The sequence below is a fragment of the Jaculus jaculus genome, chromosome 1 (genome assembly GCF_020740685.1).
Source record: "Jaculus jaculus isolate mJacJac1 chromosome 1, mJacJac1.mat.Y.cur, whole genome shotgun sequence".
Classification (NCBI taxonomy): domain Eukaryota; kingdom Metazoa; phylum Chordata; class Mammalia; order Rodentia; family Dipodidae; genus Jaculus; species Jaculus jaculus.
Genome location: NC_059102.1, coordinates 259,145,485 through 259,164,408, shown reverse-complemented (window position 1 = coordinate 259,164,408; position 18,924 = coordinate 259,145,485). Strand labels below are relative to the sequence as shown.

At 44.8% G+C, this 18,924-nt stretch overlaps 1 protein-coding gene across 1 annotated transcript; it reads right to left on the bottom strand.

Annotated features, from left to right (window-relative positions):
• Positions 1-3,874: 3,874 nt before the first annotated feature.
• Positions 3,875-4,534, bottom strand: LOC123457770 (mediator of RNA polymerase II transcription subunit 18-like). The gene has a single exon (XM_045142402.1). The coding sequence runs from the start codon at positions 4,523-4,525 to the stop codon at positions 3,932-3,934; it is 594 nt and encodes a 197-aa protein (XP_044998337.1). The 5' UTR covers positions 4,526-4,534; the 3' UTR covers positions 3,875-3,931.
• Between the last annotated feature and the right edge of the window lie 14,390 nt (positions 4,535-18,924).

The following is an 18,924-nucleotide window of genomic DNA, read 5'->3' as shown; positions in this document are numbered from 1 at the left end:
GGAGTTAAGGTAGTAATGAGGGTCACAGCAAGGGAAGAGATTGAGGAAGAAAAACTCTGATATGGCTCTTTCTAACCCAAACTGGGACAACTGTAGGGCCTGATCCCAGTTTTGAACAACACAGTAGCTAAGAAGACAGGTTTTGAGTACTAGCCTCCTGCATTTGTGACCCCACTCCAAGCATTGACTTTTAGTCATTGAAATTCAGTAGGCTTCAGTTTCTTCCTGAGGGCTACTGAAAAGCTATTAGTAACATCTACTTTGTGGGTTTTTTTTCTGGGGCATTGACTGAGTCAGGACATGGAACTAAAGAGTCATGTCAGTATCACAATCAGTGTGATGTATTATCATCTGTTAATTATTATTTTTTATTATTATTACATTTATTTATTTATTTATTAGAGGCTGAGAGAGGGAGAAAGAGAGAGAGTGAGAATGGACATGCCAGGGCCTCCAGCCACTACAAATGAACTCCAGATCATGTGCACCAGGCTTATGTGGGACCTGGAGAATCGGACCTGGATCCTTAGGCTTCGCAGGTTTGTGCCTTAACTGCTAAGCTATCTCTTCAGCCCTATCATCACCTTTTAAAAAATAGATTATTATTATTATTGTTGTTGTTTTTTTTTCAAGGTAGGGTCTCACTCTAGTTCAGGCTGACTTGGAATTCACTATGTAGTCTCAGGTTGGCCTTGAACTCACAACAATCCTCCCACCTCTGCCTCCTGAATGCTGGGATTAAAGGTGTGTGCCACTATGCCCAACTTAAAAAATGCATTATTCTTAGGCTGCAAGGCCACTGAAAAATCCTGCTGGAACTGAGCTGATAACCTCCTCCATGTAGACCAGCTGACAGAAAGCTAGAAGAAGCCATTCTGCATGTAGTTCAATGGGAGAGAAATCACCAGTGAAGATACTCAACAGTAGACACTGCAAGCTTTATATTTGGCCAGCCAAGCCAAATGAGCCAACGGGTCTGTTGTGGTGGAAACCAACTGCCCTCTAATTGGACTGGAGGCCTGCTCCATGGGAGGGAATACATCCCTGATACTGAAAACCTAAAACAGGGGTAGTCATGAGCCCTAGGGGTGTAATGTCTGCTGCTGTCTGACTAAATGTATATACTATGTTCATCAAACTGCCCAGTAAGCACTTCTCTTAATGTTCATACCTATATATTAATGCTACTCTCACTTTTGGTAGAGAACCTTCTCTTTTCAGATGGCAGTGACCTTGGGATGACTCAGAAGGCATCATGGTGCTGGGAAGAAGTGACCCGAGTGCTCAGCACGCAATATCTCAATCACACCTTCCAAGGCTCAGGGTCCATTGCAGAAGAGATAATGAAAAGAATGTAAGAGCCAAAGGAAGGGTAGGACTCCTTATAACATGCTCCTCCAGATCCAAAATGGCCTGGATATCCATGGCCTCACAGTGCCTGACACTACCTACACAGGACCATTGTAATAGGAGGAAAAGATGATGACTTCAAAATAAAAAAAGAGACTGAGAAGGGGAGGGGATATGATGGAGAGTGGAGTTTCAAAAGGGAGAGGGGGGGATGGGCATTACCATGGGATATTGTTTATAATCATGGAAGTTGTTAATAAAAAAATAATAATACATAAAAATTTTCTAAAAAATGTATTATTAATTGCAAGAAGAGAGAGAGAGAGAGAAAGAATGGACAAGCCAGGGTCTCCAGCCACTGCAAAGCAATTCACAATGCATGTGACTCTGTGTCTCTGGCTTTATGTGGGTACTTGGGAGTTGACTTTGCAGGCAAGAGGCTTAACTACTGAACCACCTCTCAGCCTTAGAATGACCTTTATAATTTTTCTTTCCACCTGTCACCTACCATCCTCCACCCAACCATCCAGCACAATTCCAAGTGCTCTATTTTGTGCTGGGCATTTGGCAAATCAGTCACCAGGGAAGATACAGAGTTAGTAGAGTGCAAGTCTCAGAAGGCTTATTCCCTTCCCAAGGCTTCTGTTAAAAGTGTATTACATTTCTTGGGCTGGAACCTGGAACCTGTGTATCCTACATGAGTGCTCTTCTCCTGCACTTTGTTGTACTAGTAATTTCTCTCTGTCTCTCTCTCTTTTTTCTTCTAGTTTTTCTAGGTAGGGTCTTACTCTAGCTCAGGCCCATCTGGAACTTACTATGTAGTCTCAGGCTGGCCTCAAGCTCACAGCGATCCTCCTACCTCTGCCTCCCATGTGCTGGGATTAAACGTGTGCGCCATCATGCCCAGTTTATACTAGTAATTTCTTGACACAGAGCTGTATCTTGACACACAATAGCTGTGATCACATTGAGCTCTTCTTTCTCAATTCCATGGGGAGATGGGCCCCAGGTGTCTTGAAGGTCAAGGAAGGCCAGAACCTCTGCAGGCTCTCTGTCTTGGTGAGGGAGGCCCTGGTTGGACTGAGATACGGAAACCTCTCATTCGACAGCTCTCCTTGCGAAGCCCCTCACCCTCTCAGGCTCTGGTTTCCTCCACAAGTTTTCTGGAAAGCTGGAGGAGGGTCATTGGGCTCAGTAATTACCACACCCTGCATGGTAACCCAGAGCCAGACAGATGCCTGGGCAGTGATATGGGTAGGCGTGCTGGCCAGGTAGCTGTGATTGCACAGAGCCATGAAGAAACACTTAACCTTCCTGGGAAAGGAGTAAGGGAGAGAATGCTCACGGGCTTGCTTTGCTTCCCTCTAGCCCTTCTTGGCCTACATTAGAGGGGCCTTGGCATCCATAGGCTTTTTGGACACAAATGGACAAAGAGCTTACCATCCTCACCACCTCTCCTCTTTTAGGACCTGCCCCACTCTCTTCGTATTTTGGCTACCATTGCACATTCCAGTCCCTCTATGACGCCCAGGAGGACACTCTGACTCATGGTCCTAGGATCTTCCAGGCCCCAGAGTGAAGGCTGTGTGGGTGTGTAGTACTCACCCACAGGTGGCCAAAGCTGGCTGACTTAAGTGGCATGGTCGGGCCCAAGGTTTTCTTCTTTGTTTTTTTTCTTTTTCTTTTAATAGCTTTTATTATTGTATAATACAAGATCGTGGATACTAAGTTACAAACCTTATATACAAATAGAGAAGATACACAATGATGAGTTTTATTTACTTGAGAGAGAAAAAGAGGCAGATGGAGAGAATGGGCACACCAGGGCCTCTAGCCACTGCAAACAAACTCCAGACGCACGCGCCTTCTTGTGCATCTTGCTAATGTGGGTCCTGGAGAATGGAACCAGGTCCTTAGGCTTCAGAGGCAAATGCATTAACTGCTAAGCAATTTCCCCAGCCCATAATGATGAGTTTTTCTTTGTAAAGCTTATCTCAGTTTATTCTCTGTGTAGAGGGATTAGACAAATTCTCCATGTTACCTGAGCCTTCAGTGTAAAAAGACAGTCATGAAAGGAAAATTACCTTAAGAAAACTGTTACATACCAACTAAAATCTCTCTCTTTCCTGAAGAAATATGGTTGGATCGCAGTGGTGAAATGAACATCTACTTATTCTTTTTTCTTTGGTGTCTACTTTTTAATATTAACTTGTCTTTGTGCACATGTACATGCATGCATTAATACATAAGGGTTTACATGGGTACTGGGAAACTGCACCCAAACCAGCAGGCTTTCAAGCAAGTGCCTTTAACTGCTGAGCTATTTCCCCAGCCCTGTAATGTGTTTTTTTCTTGGGGGGGAGGCGGGGACTTGTGAGGTAGGGTTTCACTGTAGCTCAGGCTGACCTGGAATTCACTCTGTAGTCTCAAGGTGGCTTTGAACTCCCAGCGATCCTCCTACCTCTGCCTCCTGAGTGCTGGGATTAAAGGTGTGTGCCACCAGGCCTGGCTGTAACATCTTTTTTCTAACAAGTGAGGACAGGCCCCAAAGATGGACAGATTTCTTAGTCACATAAGCCTTTTAGGGTCTATTTTTTTCTAGGTGAACCAGCGGTTTGAGCTGCTCTGCAAAGTTCCTCATGTCATCAGAGACCATGTCCTGCCCAGCTGGTGGGACAACACTTAATTCCACAAGATAGGAGAGGGGCAAGGCCTCAGTGCTGTCTGTGTTCCCAGGGACCAGGATGCGGAAAATCTTGTACACCATAATCTTCATGATGTCCTTAAGGAACAAGTATCCCTTGGAGACAAATTCATGGTCCATGCGGAAGCCCATTTCCATAAAGAAGTCAGTGAGGTTCTCAGACGTGGCAATGTCCACACAGTTACGCACCAGAACGTGGCGGTTCTTGTCTCCCATTTCTGGCTGTCCCAGGTAGCGTAGGTGCCAGGGTGCTCCAGCTCTGTCCATGGAGCGCCGGGCCCTTAGGACAAATGAGCTGGCCTGTTGACCCTTAAGGAGGAACACCATCTCATGGTCAAGGAAATTCTCGGGTTCCATGTTGTCACACAAGCCACGAAGACGGTGGATGAGGCTTTCCAAACTGTGATCTAAAACACTTCCTTGCAGCAGGTACTCCATCATGTTAATGGTGCCACCAGTAACTGGCATCATGGTGACTGGGGGTGCCTCCACGATGTCTGTGGGATTGGGATCTCTCAGCTGATTTCCCAAGCACACCATACACAGGAAACCTCACTCCGCGCAAGGGCAGCGCAACGCCGGTGACCAGGCCACAACTACCCGCCACCGCTGGGGGAACCGAACCTCGCTCGGACAGCACGCGCGCACTCTCCCTACGGACTCTCTTCCCACTTCCCAAGGTTTTCTTCTTAATAAGGCAACTTCAGGACTGGAGAGATGGCTTGGTGGTTAAGGCGCTTGGTTCGATTCTCTAGGACCCACCTAAACGAGAGGCACAAGGGGGTACCTGAGTCTGGAGTTTGCAGTGGCTGGAGGCCCTGGAGTGCCCATTCTTTTTTTTTTTTTTTAAATTTTTATTAACATTTTCCATGATTATAAAAAAATATCCCATGGTAATTCCCTTCCTCCCCCCCCTTTCCCCTTTGAAATTCCATTCTCTATCATATTACCTCCCCATGTGCCCATTCTTAATCTGTCTCTTTCCCTCCCTCCTTATTTCTCTCTCTCAAATAAATTAATTAAATATGTTTTTAAAAAAATGTCAAAAAATAAGGCAACTTCAGGATCAGATCCCCCGAGATTTAAGCAAAACAGCACAGTTGCTGCTAGTTTCTAGGTGGAAGGTTGGACAGGCTTCCCAAGAATATGGGGTGACCTGGTGCCTAGGGATTGGAATGACAGGGTGATGTTTTTATTGTAAGGGCCATTAGGTGTTTGCATTTTAAACTACAATATTGTAGCAAAGTGACTTTTAAAAAATTATTTGATTAACATGGGATTTTTTTATAATCATGGAAAATGCTAATAAAAATTAAAAAATAAAACAAATAAAAAAATTATTTGAGAGACAAAGAGGCAGACAGAGAGAGAGAGACAAAGAGTAGAGCATGGGTGTGCCAGGGTCTCTAGCCGCTGCAAATGAATGAACTCCAGACACATGCACCACCTTGTGCATCTGGCTTTACGTGAGTACTGAAGAATTGAACCTGAGTCCTTTGGCTTTGCCAGCAAGTGCCTTAACCTCTAGAACATCTCTCTAGCCCTTTTTTTTTTTTTTAAAAAAAATATATATATTGTTTTTATTTATTTGACAGAGAAAGAGGGAGAGAGAGAACCAGTGCCCCAGGGTCTCCAGCCACTGCAGATGAACTCCAGATGCATGCGCCCCCTTGTGCATCTGGCTAACATAGGTCCTGGGGAATTGAACCTGGGTACTTTGATTTGCAGGCAAATGCCTTAACCACTAAGCCATCCCTCCAGTCCCTGTTTTCGTTTTTTAAAGGAAAGCAAGAATGACTATGTGGTGGTTTGATTCAGGTGTCTCCCATAAACTTAGGTGTTCTAAATGCTAGGTTCCCCGCTGATGGAGATTTGAGAATTAATGCCTTCTGGAGGTAGTGTGCTGTTGGAGGCAGGCTTATAGAAGTTATAGCCAGTTTCCCCATGCCAGTGTTTGGCACACTCTCCTGTTGCAATTGTCCACCTTATGTGGGCTAAGGGGTTATGTCCACCCTCTGCTAATGCCATCGTTTTCCCTGCCATCGTGGAGCTTCCCGCTCAAGCCTGTAAGCCAAAATAAACCTCTTTTTTTCCCACAAGCTGCTCTTGGTTGGGTGATTTCTACCAGCAATGCAAACCTGATTGCAACAGAAGGGAAGAAGGAAAAGAGTTCCATGATATCATAAACTCCTTGTACATCAATCTAGAGAATAGCTCTTGCCTCTGTCCTTATGACAGAAAGCAGTGAGCCACTCCATCAGGAAGGACAGCCAGGCTTCAGGCTTAGCAGGGTCAAGGGCATAGCTACTTTGAGTTGAGATTTTTCTGAGTGAAAGACTCAGAATATTGCACTATAAAGGGGATTCATGGGGCTGGAGGGATGGCTTAGTGGTTAAGGCGTTTGCTTGCAAAGCTAAAGAACCCAGGTTCAATTCCCCAGGACACACTTGAGCCAGATACACAAGGTAGTGTGTGTGTCTGGAGTTCATTTGCAGTGGCTGGAAGCCCTGGTGCACCCATTCTCTCCCCCAATAAATAAAAATAAAATATTTTTTAAAAAGGAGACCCATTACTGTGTGCAGTGGGCCAGTAGGGAGGAGGGTGGGCCTGTGGTCTTTGCAAGACATGAGTCTCTTAGGTAATGGACAGCAGGAGCCCCTCCTGAGCTGAGAGGTCACAGGGTAGCCTATCTGTGCCTTTGTACTTGGGTCCCAATGGTGAGAATTGGGCCAGTGTCAGTATCCAGAAGAAACAGTGCCTTTCTTGATGCCAGAAGTTGCCACTGTGTTCTATGCATGAGGGGTATAGGGTAGGGGAGAGCTATTGTTTAACCGCTTTTAGTTTTGCAAGATAAAATAATTCTTCAGAGGGGGGCTGTGATGGTTACATAACCATGTGGATGTACTCAATGCCACTGAACTGTATGGTGAAAATCAGTCAGTGGTAAATGTATATGCACCCACCTTTCACTACTACATGTGTACATGTGCGCATGTGCATATGTGTGCACACACATGTGTGTATAAAACCTCTCAAGGAGCCAGGCGTGGTGGTGCATGCCTTTAATCCCAGCACTTGGGAGGCAGAGGTAGGAAGATCACTGTGAGTCCAAGGCCTCCCTGGGGCTAGAGTGAGACCGTATGTTGAAAAACAAAAACAAACAAAAATAAAAAACCCTTTCAAGGTATTCAAAGTTGTCTGGCCTCCCACTAGTTGCCAAGTTTATCACTGGTGTTGGTCCTTCCTATAGTCAACACATTCTGCGGGATTGGCTCAGTGCTGCCTGGAAAAGCCGCATGGTGGGGGATGGGGGAGGCAGTGGTGAAGATACAGTTATTAGCTGACTCAGGAACTTCCTCATGTGGTGTCTGTCATGAGGCACCAGCTGTTTTGATGGCCTAGAGGTTTTTTTTTTTTTCCTAGGTAGGGTCTCACTCTAGCTCAGGCTGACCTGGAATTCACTAGGTAGTCTCAGGGTAGCCTCGAACACAAAGCGATCCTCTTACCTCTGCCTCCCGAGTGCTGGGATTAAAGGCGTGCACCACGTCACCCGGCTTGTTTTGTTTTTTGAGGTAGGGTCTCTCACTAGCCCTGGAATTCACTTTGTATTTCAGAATGGCCTCAAACTCACAGTGATCCTCCTACTTCTGCCTCCCAAATGCTGGAACGAAAGGCCACCATGCCCTGGTTTAGCTTTGAGTTGGTTCAGGTCACCCATCTGGGTGTGTGACGGTATAGATGAGGCCTCAGGGGGAGGAGGACAGACCAGATCCGGTCCTCCTATGTTCCTGTCACTTCTGTTACAGTGTTCATACCTCGTGAGAGACAAAGAGGGGAAAACTTATCTTCCGCCTCTGTCTTGGGATGAACAAGAACAAAATAAAGCACAGAACAAACTGAGTAGTAATCCTAACCTGGAACTCTGCGACCCAAGGACTTCTGGACACCAACAGGAGGATGAGGATGCTGCCGAGTTTCGGAGTTTGGAGTATTTGCAGTTTTGCGGTTGGGGATGCTCAACCAGTGAAATCTATTAAATATTCTCAATTAAAAATACAAACAGGGGGCTGGAGAGATGGCTTAGCAGTTAAGTGCTTGCCTGTGAAGCCTAAGGACCCCGGTTCGAGGCTCGGTTCCCCAGGTCCCACGTTAGCCAGATGCACAAGGGGGCGCACGCGTCTGGAGTTCGTTTGCAGAAGCTGGAAGCCCTGGCGCGCCCATTCTCTCTCTCTCCCTCTATCTGTCTTTCTCTCTATGTCTGTCGCTCTCAAATAAATAAATAAAAAATGAACAAAAAAAATTAAAAAAAAATACAAACAGGGCTGGAGGGATTGCTTAGTGGTTAAGGCCCTTGCCTGTAAAGCCAAAGGACCTTGGTTCGATTCCCCAGGACCCACATAAGCCAGATGCACAAGGGGCCCATGCATCTGCAGTTTGTTTGCAGTGGCTGGAAGCCCCGGTGCGCTCATTCTCTCTCTCTCCCTCTCTCATTCTGCCTATTTGCCTCTCTCAAATAAATAAATAAAAATAAAAGTTTTTTTTTTTTTTTAACAAACAACAACAAAAAGCCTTGTGTCCAAAATGGTTCTGGTCCTACATATTTTAGATAAGTAAACTCACTCAATCTCTTTCATATATATATATTCACCTCAAAAAAAAAAAAAAAAACAGGAAGAAAGAAAGAAAGGGAGAGAGGGGAGCATTACCTGGTCACCAGGCAAAAAGTTATGATTAAATTTTTTTTTTTTTATTGAGAGAAAGAGAGAATGAGCATGCCAGGGCCTCCAGCCAGTGAAAATGAACTCTGCATGCTGTACCCCAGGCTGACCTAGAATTCACCATGTCATCTCAGGATGGCCTTGAACTCATGGTGATCCTCTTACCTCTGCCTCCCAAGTCCTGGGATTAAAGGCTTGTGCCATCATACCTGGCCCTTAATTCTTTGTTTTTGATTGAGATTCTCTGGAAGCTATTTATCTTTATTCCCTTAGGAAACCTCCACATCTTCCTCATATACACTCTCACACCTTTTTATACCCTTCAACTTCCATTTACTTATTTAAAGAAAGGGGAAAACACAGCAGAGCATGGTGGTGCACCCCTTTAATACCAGCACTCAGGAGGCAGAGGTAGGAGGATCTCTGTTAGTTCAAGGCCAGCCTGGGACTACAGAGTAAATGCCAGGTCAGTCAGCCTGGGCTAGAGTAAGATCCTACCTTGAAAAAACAAGACAAAACCAGTCCCTCCCCCAAGAAAAAGAAAATGAAAAAAGAAAGAAAGGGGTATCACCTGGTAACTAGACAAAAATCTATGAATACTTCTTTTTAACATTTATTTATTTATTTATTTTTATTTAAGAGCGACAGACAGAGAGAAAGAGGCAGGGAGAGAGAGAGAGAGAGAGAGAGAGAGACGGGGGGGGGGAGACAATGGGCATGCCAGGGCCACCAGCCACTGCAAATGAACTCCAGATGCGTGTGTCCCTTGTGCATCTGGCTAACGTGGGTCCTGGGGAAATGAGCATCGAACCAGGGTCCTTAGCCTTCATAGGCAAGTGCTTAACTGCTAAGCCATCTCTCCAGCCTTTTTCTTTTTTAATATTTATTGAGAGAATGGGCATGCCAGGGCCTCCAGCCACTGCAGATGACTTCCAGATGCATGCATGTGCCACCATGTACATTTATCTTGCTTACATGGTTTCTAGAATCTTGAATCTGGATCCTTAGGCTTCAGAGGCAAGTGCCTTAACCGCTAAGCCATCTCTCCAGCCCTATGAATACTTTTGGTTGACTCATTGAAATGAGAATTTTGGGGTTCTTTTTCACTATGCCAATGTGCCAATGCAGCAATAAATTTAGGGTACTCCAGATTCTTTTTTTTTCTTTTTTTAATTGACAACTTCCATAATTGTAAACAATATCCCATGGTAATTCCCTCCCTCCCCCCACTTTCCCCTTTGAAACTCACTCTCCATCATATCCCCTCCCCCTCTCAATCAGTCTCTCTTTTATTTTGATGTCATGATCTTTTCCTCCTCTTATGATGGTCTTGTGTAGGTAGTGTCAGGCGCTGAGAGGTCATGGATATCCAGGCCATTTTGTGTCTGGAGGAGCACGTTGTAAGGGGTCCTACCCTTCCTTTGACTCATATTCTTTCTGCCACCTCTTCTGCAATGGACCATGAGCCTTGGAAGGTGTGATAGAGACAGTTCAGTGCTGAGCACTCCTCTGTCACTTCTTCTCAGTACCATAGTGCCTTCTGAGTCATCCCAAGGTCACTGTTATCTGAAAAGATTCTCTAACCAAAAGTGAGAGTAGCATTAATATATGGGCATGAATATTAAGAGAAGTGCTTACTGGGCAGTTTGGTGAGCAGAATAAATACATTTAGCCAGACAGCAGCAGACGTTACACCCCTAGGGCTCATTGACTACCCCTGTTTTAGGTTTTCATATCAGGGATGTATTCCCTCCCATGGAGTGGGCCTCCAGCCAAATTAGAGGGCAGATGGTTTCCCCCATAACAGACATACCAGTATTGCACCTGTTGGCTCATTTGGTCTGGCTGGCCAAATATAAGGCTTGCAGTATCCACTGTTGAGTCTGTTCACTGTTAATTTCTTTCTCTCCCATTGAACTGCAAGCAGTGTAGCTTTTTCCAGCTTTCTGTCAACTGGTCTATATGGAGGAGGTTTTTAGCTCAGCTCCAGCAGGATTTCTATGACCTTGCATCCCAAGTATATGGAGTCATCAGCAATAGGGTCTTACCATCTATTCCTGGTGGGAAACCAAGAGCTTCAGCAATGGCCTGTAATGTTTTGGGGGCATCTGGGACCTCCCTAGCCAACAACTCACTGAAAGGTATCCTATCCCTGGAACTAGTAACAATCTATGGCTTCTGAGCATTCCATTGTCCAAAAAAGTAGGTTTCCATGTGACTTATTTATATCCTCTTAGATTTTGATTGGCCCTCCCTCTACCTTTTCTTTACTCAATCTCTTCTCCTGACCTCACTTAGGCCTTTTCACCCCCATTAGTCTTTTCTTGTACTTACATATATATAATACCATCCTATGAAGTCCCCCCTCCCTCCCTTTCTATTCCAGTTATATCTTCTTTCTAGCTTACTGGCCTCTGCTCCTGAGTTTGTTTTTTTTTTTTTAAACACAGTAGCAATTTTTTTTTAATTTTTTTGTTTATTTTCATTTATTTGAAAGTGACAGAGAGACAAAGAGGCAGATAGAGAGAGAGAGAGAGAGAGAGAGAGAGAGAGAGAGAGAGAGAATGGGCGAGCCAGGGCTTCCAGCCTCTGCAAACGAACTCCAGACACGTGCGCCCCCTTGCTCATCTGGCTAACGTGGGACCTGGGGAACCAAGCCTCGAACCGGGGTCCTCAGGCTTCACAGGCAAGTGCTTAACCACTAAGCCATTTCTCCAGCCCTGCTCCTGAGTTTTATTCCTACTCACATAGAAGTCCAATCATTTGTAGCTAGGATCCACATATGAGAGAGAACATTTGGCTTTCTAGGCCTGGGTTCAGATATTTGTTTTATGAATTTAAAGCATTAAAATCCATAGACCAGAGGGTAAGGTTTAGAGATTTTTATTAGATTAAGCGAAGGGAAAATGTCAAGTGTGGTAGCTCATGCCTCCAATCCCAGCCCTCTGGAGGTGGCGGTAGGAGGATCACTATGAGTTTGAGGCCAGCCTGAGACTCCATAGTGAATTCCAGGTTAACCTGGGCTAGAGCGAGACCCTACCTCAAAAAATAAAAAATAAAATATTTTTAAAAAGCTGGAGAGATGGCTTAGCAGTTTATGCACTTGTCTGCAAAGCCAAAGGACTCAGGTTCCATTCCCCAGGATACACATAAGCCAGATGCACAAGGTGACACATGCATCTGGAGTTTGTTTGCACGGGCTGGATGCCATGGTGCACCCATTCTCTCTCTCTCTTTCTCTGTCAAACAAATAAATAAGTAAAATGAAGGAAAAAGAAAGTATCTGGGTGTGTTGGTTCACATATTTAATCCCAGCACTTGGGAGGCAGAGGTTTTTGTTTTTTTGAGGTAGCAGCTCATTCTAGTCCAGGCTGACCTGGAATTCACTATGTAGTCTCATAGTGGCTTCGAACTCACAGTGATCCTCCTACCTCTGCCTCCTGAGTACAGAGATTAAAGACACGTGCCATCACACTCTGCTTCAAATTTATTTTTGTGGATTAATACCACAAGAGAGGTAAGATGGAAAGGATGACAGATTACTGAGACTAAAGTTGTAAATCACTTTCTGGGTCAGTAATATTTGTGATTAATGATTTTTATATATGCCACTTTTGCTTTGGAGCATTTCTCACTTTATCTAAGAAATACTAGCCTGTGAAGCTTGGCATGGTGACACATACCTTTAATCCCAGCTGAGGCAGGAGTTCAAAGCCAGCCTGAGACTATATAGTGAATTCCAGGTCAGCCTGGGCTACAGCTAGACTCACCCTTGAAAAACCAAAAAAGAAAAAAAATATATATATATATATATATATATTAGCTTGTGACTTGAAGATGGCCTATTTCTTACCAGTTGTCATTGTCCTTTCCAAGGGTAAGTCTTATGAAGACAGGCCTCCTACCTGAAATAAGTGTAGTTGATACAAAGGTGGCTTCATCTGCCTGTATCCACGTTTCCACCGGCCAGGCAATGATTCTATCTTGTTGAGAGATGCTACATGAATGTTCTAGGAAACCCACCTCCATAGATTTCCACCATAGTTCAATTCCATAGCTCCCAAGTAAAGCTGGGTACAAGGTGTTGCATGCATCTGTAATCCCAACATGCCTATTGCAATGGGAGACAGAGTCAGGAGACCCAGGTAGCTCTCAGGCTGGCACAAATGAAGTGAAGCAGCATAAAAACAAAAGAACTAGCCAGGCGTGGTGGCACACGCCTTCAATCCCAGCACTCAGGTTGCAGAGGTAGGAGGATCACCATGAGTTCGAGGCCACCATAAGACTACATAGTGAATTCCAGGTCAGCCTGGACTAGAGTGAATTCCTACATCTAAAAAAACCAAAAAGTAAAAAAAATGAACCAACCAACAAACAAAAAAATGATGGAGACATGTCTCAAACAGGATAGAAGGAGAGAACAGAAACCCAAATACTCCAAGGTTGTCCTCATACCTTCACATGCGTGCTGTAGTCTGTGTGTGCCCAAACACACACACTACACAGCCATGCATCACACACACGTAATAAAAAAGAATATGTGGATAGATGGAGGGTGTTCTAGCTATGACATCAGTCACCATACTGATCATCAGTGTTGGGTTGATTCTGCTAAGCTGGCTGGCTAGGTGGGTGTCCCCTCCCTCCCTCAGCGCTCCCTGTGTACCCCTCCTGGAGCGCACACTCCATCAAAGAAGATGGCTTTCCTGGGAAGGGGAGGAGGAGGACCAGCCCTTGTCCAGTGCTATACAAGGAGCTATGCTTCCCTGCTGGAACCTCCAGTCAGCCGTCTATAAAGTGTGTGGGTACATGTCTGCTCAGGGCTCATGAAAGGAGCTATGATCATGGACATTAGGTCAGAAATATGTGGTTTTGTCCTTTGCAAGAATGGCCTTGAGAAAGTTAGTTTTTTGAGAACTCAGTTTTCTTTTCTATGTGTGTGTGTGTGTGTGTGTGTGTGTGTGTGTGTGTGTGTGTGTGTGGTGTATGTGCCTATATGGTGCCCCATGTGCTCACCAATAGTGGCCAGAATGGAATGTCTGATGTCCCGCTCCTTTCTCTTCTCCCCACTCTTTTTTTTTTTTTTTGAGGTAGGGTCTCATTCTAGCTCACGCTGACCTGGAATTCACTCTGTAGTCCCAGGGTGCCCTTGAATTTATGGCGATCCTCTTACCTCTGCCTCTCGAGTGCTGGGATTAAAGGTGTGGGCCACCACGGCCCATCCTAGGGATTAAACTGAAGTGGTCTTCTTCTTTTTTTTCCAAGGTGAGGTCTCACTTTCTAGCCCAGGTTGACCTGGAATCCACTATGTAATCTCAGGATTGCCTTGCATACACAGCGATCCTCCTACCTCTGCCTCCCGAGTGCTGGGATTGAAGGCGTGCGCCACCACACCCCGCTTCAAGTGGTCTTTTAGGCCTCCTCTGGCAGTCATGCTTGCCCAGAAGGTTCTCTTAACTGCTGCACCATCTCTCCAGCCTTCTTGAATTTGGTTTTCTCATTTATGCAATCGATACTCGTCTGTAACCGGGCATACCTTGCAGGGTTTTAGAGCAGGTTTGGCTGAGAATGACAGAAAACCTAGAACGCCAGCCACTTCAACAAGAAGGAAACTCATTTCTCTTTTCCATTTCTCTGTTACATAAAGATCTAGGCAAGTGGCTCAGGCCTGACAGAACTGACCTGTACTCACCAAGACACAGGCTTTTCCATCCTTTTCTTTTCCACCTTCAACCTCCAGCTTCACATCATGATGTTAGAGGGCTGCTCAAGCTCTAGCGAACTAAATTTTCATTTCAGCAGCAGGAGAAAGAAAAGAGTAGAGGAATAAGGCTGATCACTTCCCTTCAAATCATGTCCATTTCCGAGTCACTGGGTAGAACCTAAGTCTCCTAAGTTCAACCAGCTGTCATAGAGGTTGGGGAATTGGGAGGTGTGGTTTTTCTGCAGGCAGTCATGTGTTCAGCTAAATATTGGGGGTTTGTCACTATCAGAGAAAGGGAGTACCAATTGGCCCAGACAGTGAGACATCTCAGCTACAAATATTTGTGAAATTTAAAACCTTTTATGCATTTATTTACTAGAGAGAGAAAGAAAGAAAAAAAATGGGTGCACTGGGGCCTCCTGTCACTGCAAACTCTAGACATATGAGCCATTTTGTGCATGTGGCTCTACGTGGGTACTGGGGAATTGAACCCAGACTGCCAGGCCTTCAAGCAAGCACTGCCAATGGTTCAGCCACCTCTCCAGTCCCATTTGTGAAATTTAAACAAGATGAATAGGGAGCTTAGCACAATTTTGGGCACAGAAGGATCACTCAGTGATTTTCATCATATATACATATATATATATATATATATATATATATATATATATATATATATATATATATACTTTTTTTTTTTTTCTGGTGGTGCATGCCTATAATCCTTCCCAGCACTTGGGAGACAGAGGTAGGAAGATCCCTGTGAGTTTGAAGCCAGCCTGGAAGTCCAGAGCGACTTCCAGGTCAGCCTAGGCTAGAGTGAGACCCTACCTCAAAAAAACTTTGTATTATTTATTTGTGAGGAGAGAAAGAAAGAGGGAAAGACAGAAGAAGGGAGAGAGCAAGCACATGTATTAGTGTGCTAGGGCCTCTTGCCACTGCACACCAACTCCAGATGCATGTTCCACTTTGTGCATTTGCCTTTATATGGTTACTGGGAAATTGAACCCAGACCAGCAGGCTTTGTAAGCAAGCACCTTTAACCACTGAACTATCTCCCCAGTCCATAGCTATCATCTTTTTTTTTTTTGTTTGGTTTTTGAGAATTGGCAGGCTTTAAAATTATTTATTTATTTTTTTTTGTTTTTCCAGGTTGGGTTTTGCTCTAGCCCGGCTGACCTGGAATTCACTAAGTTATTTGACGGTGATTCTCCTACCTCTGCCTCCCAAGTGCTGGGATTAAAGGCGTGCACCACCACACCCAGCTCCCACTTAAAAAATATTTATTTATTTGACAGAGAAAGAGGGGGAGAGAGAGAGAGAATGAATGGGTGTGCAGGGGCCTCCAGCCACTGCAGATGAACTCTAGACACGTGCCCCCTCCTTGTGCGTCTGGTTAACATGGGCCCTGGGGAGTCAAACCTGGGTCCTTTGGCTTTGAAGACAAATGTCTTAACCACTAAGCCATCCCTCCAGCACCCCCTTTTTTAAAAAAAAACTAAGAATATTCTTTGGAGAGCTGAGCATGGTGGCACACACTTTTAAGAGGTAGGAGGAGGACTGGAGAGATGGCTTAGTGGTTAAGCACTTGCCGGTGAAGCCTAAGGACCCTGGTTCAAGGCTCGGTTCCCCAGGTCCCATGTTAGCCAGATGCACAAGGGGGCGCACGCGTCTGGAGTTCGTTTGCAGAGGCTGGAAGCCCTGGTGCGCCCATTCTCTCTCTCTCCCTCTGTCTGTCTTTCTCTCTGTGTCTGTTGCTCTCAAATTAAAAAAAAAAAAAAAAGAGGTAGGAGGATTGCCATGAGTGCAAGGCCACCCTGAGACTACATAGTGAATAGAGTGAGAACCAACCTCAAAACAAATAAACAAACCATATATACATATATACACACACACACATATCTACTTTGTATGGATATATCATGTGTTAGTACCATCATTCCCCTCCTCCCTGCCCTGTCAGTGGGGTTGGTACTCCTCAGGGATTGTGGGTTATGTGTTTTGAGGGCAGCAGTCAGTCATTGTCTGGAGAGGGTGGCAATACCTATGGATTTGGCCTCCCAACCTGTGGCTCTTACAATCTTTCCACCCCTACCTGACAGGCAACTTGAGGGCCAGACAATAAGGATGGAAGGGTTTGGGGGGAGGGGAATAGGAGATTGTGGGGAAATAAACACAAAACAAAACCCAAAATGAACTGGTACCATAGAAACCTTTCTCCTGGATAGTAGGTCATCTTTTATATTTTTATTTTATTGTAGTTTTTGAGACAATGCCTTCCTATGCAGCCTCAGCTGCCCTGGGGATTTTACTATGTAGCTCAGATTAGACTCAAACTGGTGTCAACCCTCAGCCTCCCACCTGCTGGGGTTACAGGTGCAAACCAGCACACCTATAGCTCTTCATGATACCTTTGAACACATCTCTGAGGACTAAAACCATATGTAAAGGAAAGCTAAGCGAAGGGGAACATAGCATTCAGCATGATGGTGGCTTTGGCAATGTACACAGGCTAGGTTGGGGTGGCTTGAGGAATCATCTCTTTAGATTTGTCTTATTGGATCAGCCCTGGTTTTGATTTTGTTTTTTAAAGAAGCTGAGGGAATATTTTATTTGTATTTATTTGTTTATGAGAGAAAGAGTGAGAGGGAGAGAAAGAGAGCATTGGCATGCCAGGGCCTCTCTCCACGGCAATTGAATTCCAGATGTGAGCGCCACCTTGTGTGTATGTGTCACCTTGTGTGTCTGGCTTACGTGGGTTCTGGGGAGTCAAACTTGGGTCCTTAGGCTTCACAGGTAAGTGCCTTAACTGCTAAGCCATCTCTCCAGCCTCCTCTCTTCTCTTTTATCTTTCTTCCTTTTCTTTTCTTTTCCTATAGTGTCTCCCTATGTATCCCAGTCTGGTCTCAAATTCCCATCCTCTCATCTCAGCTTCCTTATATTGGGATTACAGGTGTGCAAACCATGATAAGATTTGTAAATCTCTTTCAAAATGACAAAGAGATACACTTTAAAACAATGAGTAGCTGGATATGATGTGAGTTCAAGGCCAGCCTGAGACTAATTCTAGGTCAGCCTGGGCTAGAGCAAAACCCTATTTCAAAAACAAAACAAAACAACCCAACAAAGGCCTAGGGCACATGCCTTTAATCCCAGCACTTGGGAGGCAGAGGTAGGAGAATCACCATGAGTTTGAGGCTACTCTGAGACAACATAGTGAATTCTAGGTCAGCCTGAGATAGAGTGAGACCCTACTTTGAAAAACCAAAGGATAAAAAAAAAACAACAAAGACCCCCCAACAAAACAAAATAAACAAACCTCCCCCAACAAAACACAACACAAAAAAAATCAGCTAAAATTCTAAATTAATATGAGAAAAACCAAATGGGTTTTTTTTTTTCCCCTCCTAACTTAAAAGCTAAAAGTGGGATTAAAAAATCTCTCTCTCTCTCTCATACACACACATATAATATTTTTTTGTTGTTGTTTTTTCAAGGCAGGGTCTTCCTCTAGCCCAGGCTGACCTGGAATTCTCTATGTAATCTCAGGGTGCCCTCGAACTCATGGTGATCTTCCTACCTCTGCCTCCCCAGTGCTGGGATTAAAGGAGTGTGCCACCATGCCCGGCTGTCCCCCAAGGTTAAAAAAGAATATATTCTATTTATTTATTTGGGAGACAGAGAGAGATTGAGAGTGTGTCAGGGCCTTCAGCCACAGCAAACTCCAGATGCATGTGCCACCTTATGCATCAGGCTTGTATGAGTACTGGGGAATCAAACCTGGGTCCTTAGACTTCACAGGTAAGTTTCTTAACCACTCTGAGCCATGTCTCCAGCCCTCAACATTTTTTTTCCTTTTTTTGGTTTTTTGAACCAGGGTTTCACACTAGCTCAGGCTGACCTGGAATTCACTATGTAGTCGCAGGGTGGCCTTGAACTCACAGTGATCCTCCTACCTCTGCTTCCTGAGTGCTGGGATTAAAGGCGTGCACCACCATGCCCAGCCCCTCAACATTTATTTTCAATTTTTATTTATTTATTTATTTGACAACAATAGACAGAGAGAGAAAGAGGCAGAGAGAATGGGAGAGACAGGGAGAGAGAGAGAAAATGGGTGCACCAGGGTCTCCAGCCACTGCAAATGAACTCCAGATGCATATGCCACCTTGTGCATCTGGCTTACATGGGTCCTGGGGAATCAAGCCTCGAACCAGGGTCCTTAGGCTTCACATGCAAGTGCTTAACCACTGAGCCATCTCCTCAACCCTATTTATTTATTTTAAAGGTTTTATTTATTTATATGAGAGGAGAGAGGCAGACAGAGAGAGGAAGAAGCAGATACAGTGAATGGGTGTGCCAGGGCCTCTAGCCACTGCAAATGAACTCTAGATATATGTGCATCTTGTTTACATGAGTCCTGGGAAATCGAGCCTCGAACCGGGGTCCTT

What these genes read in the sequence shown, in the direction of transcription:
- LOC123457770 (XM_045142402.1), bottom strand. Translation starts at nt 4,525, where the DNA reads ATGATGCCAGTTACTGGTGGCACCATTAACATGATGGAGTACCTGCTG.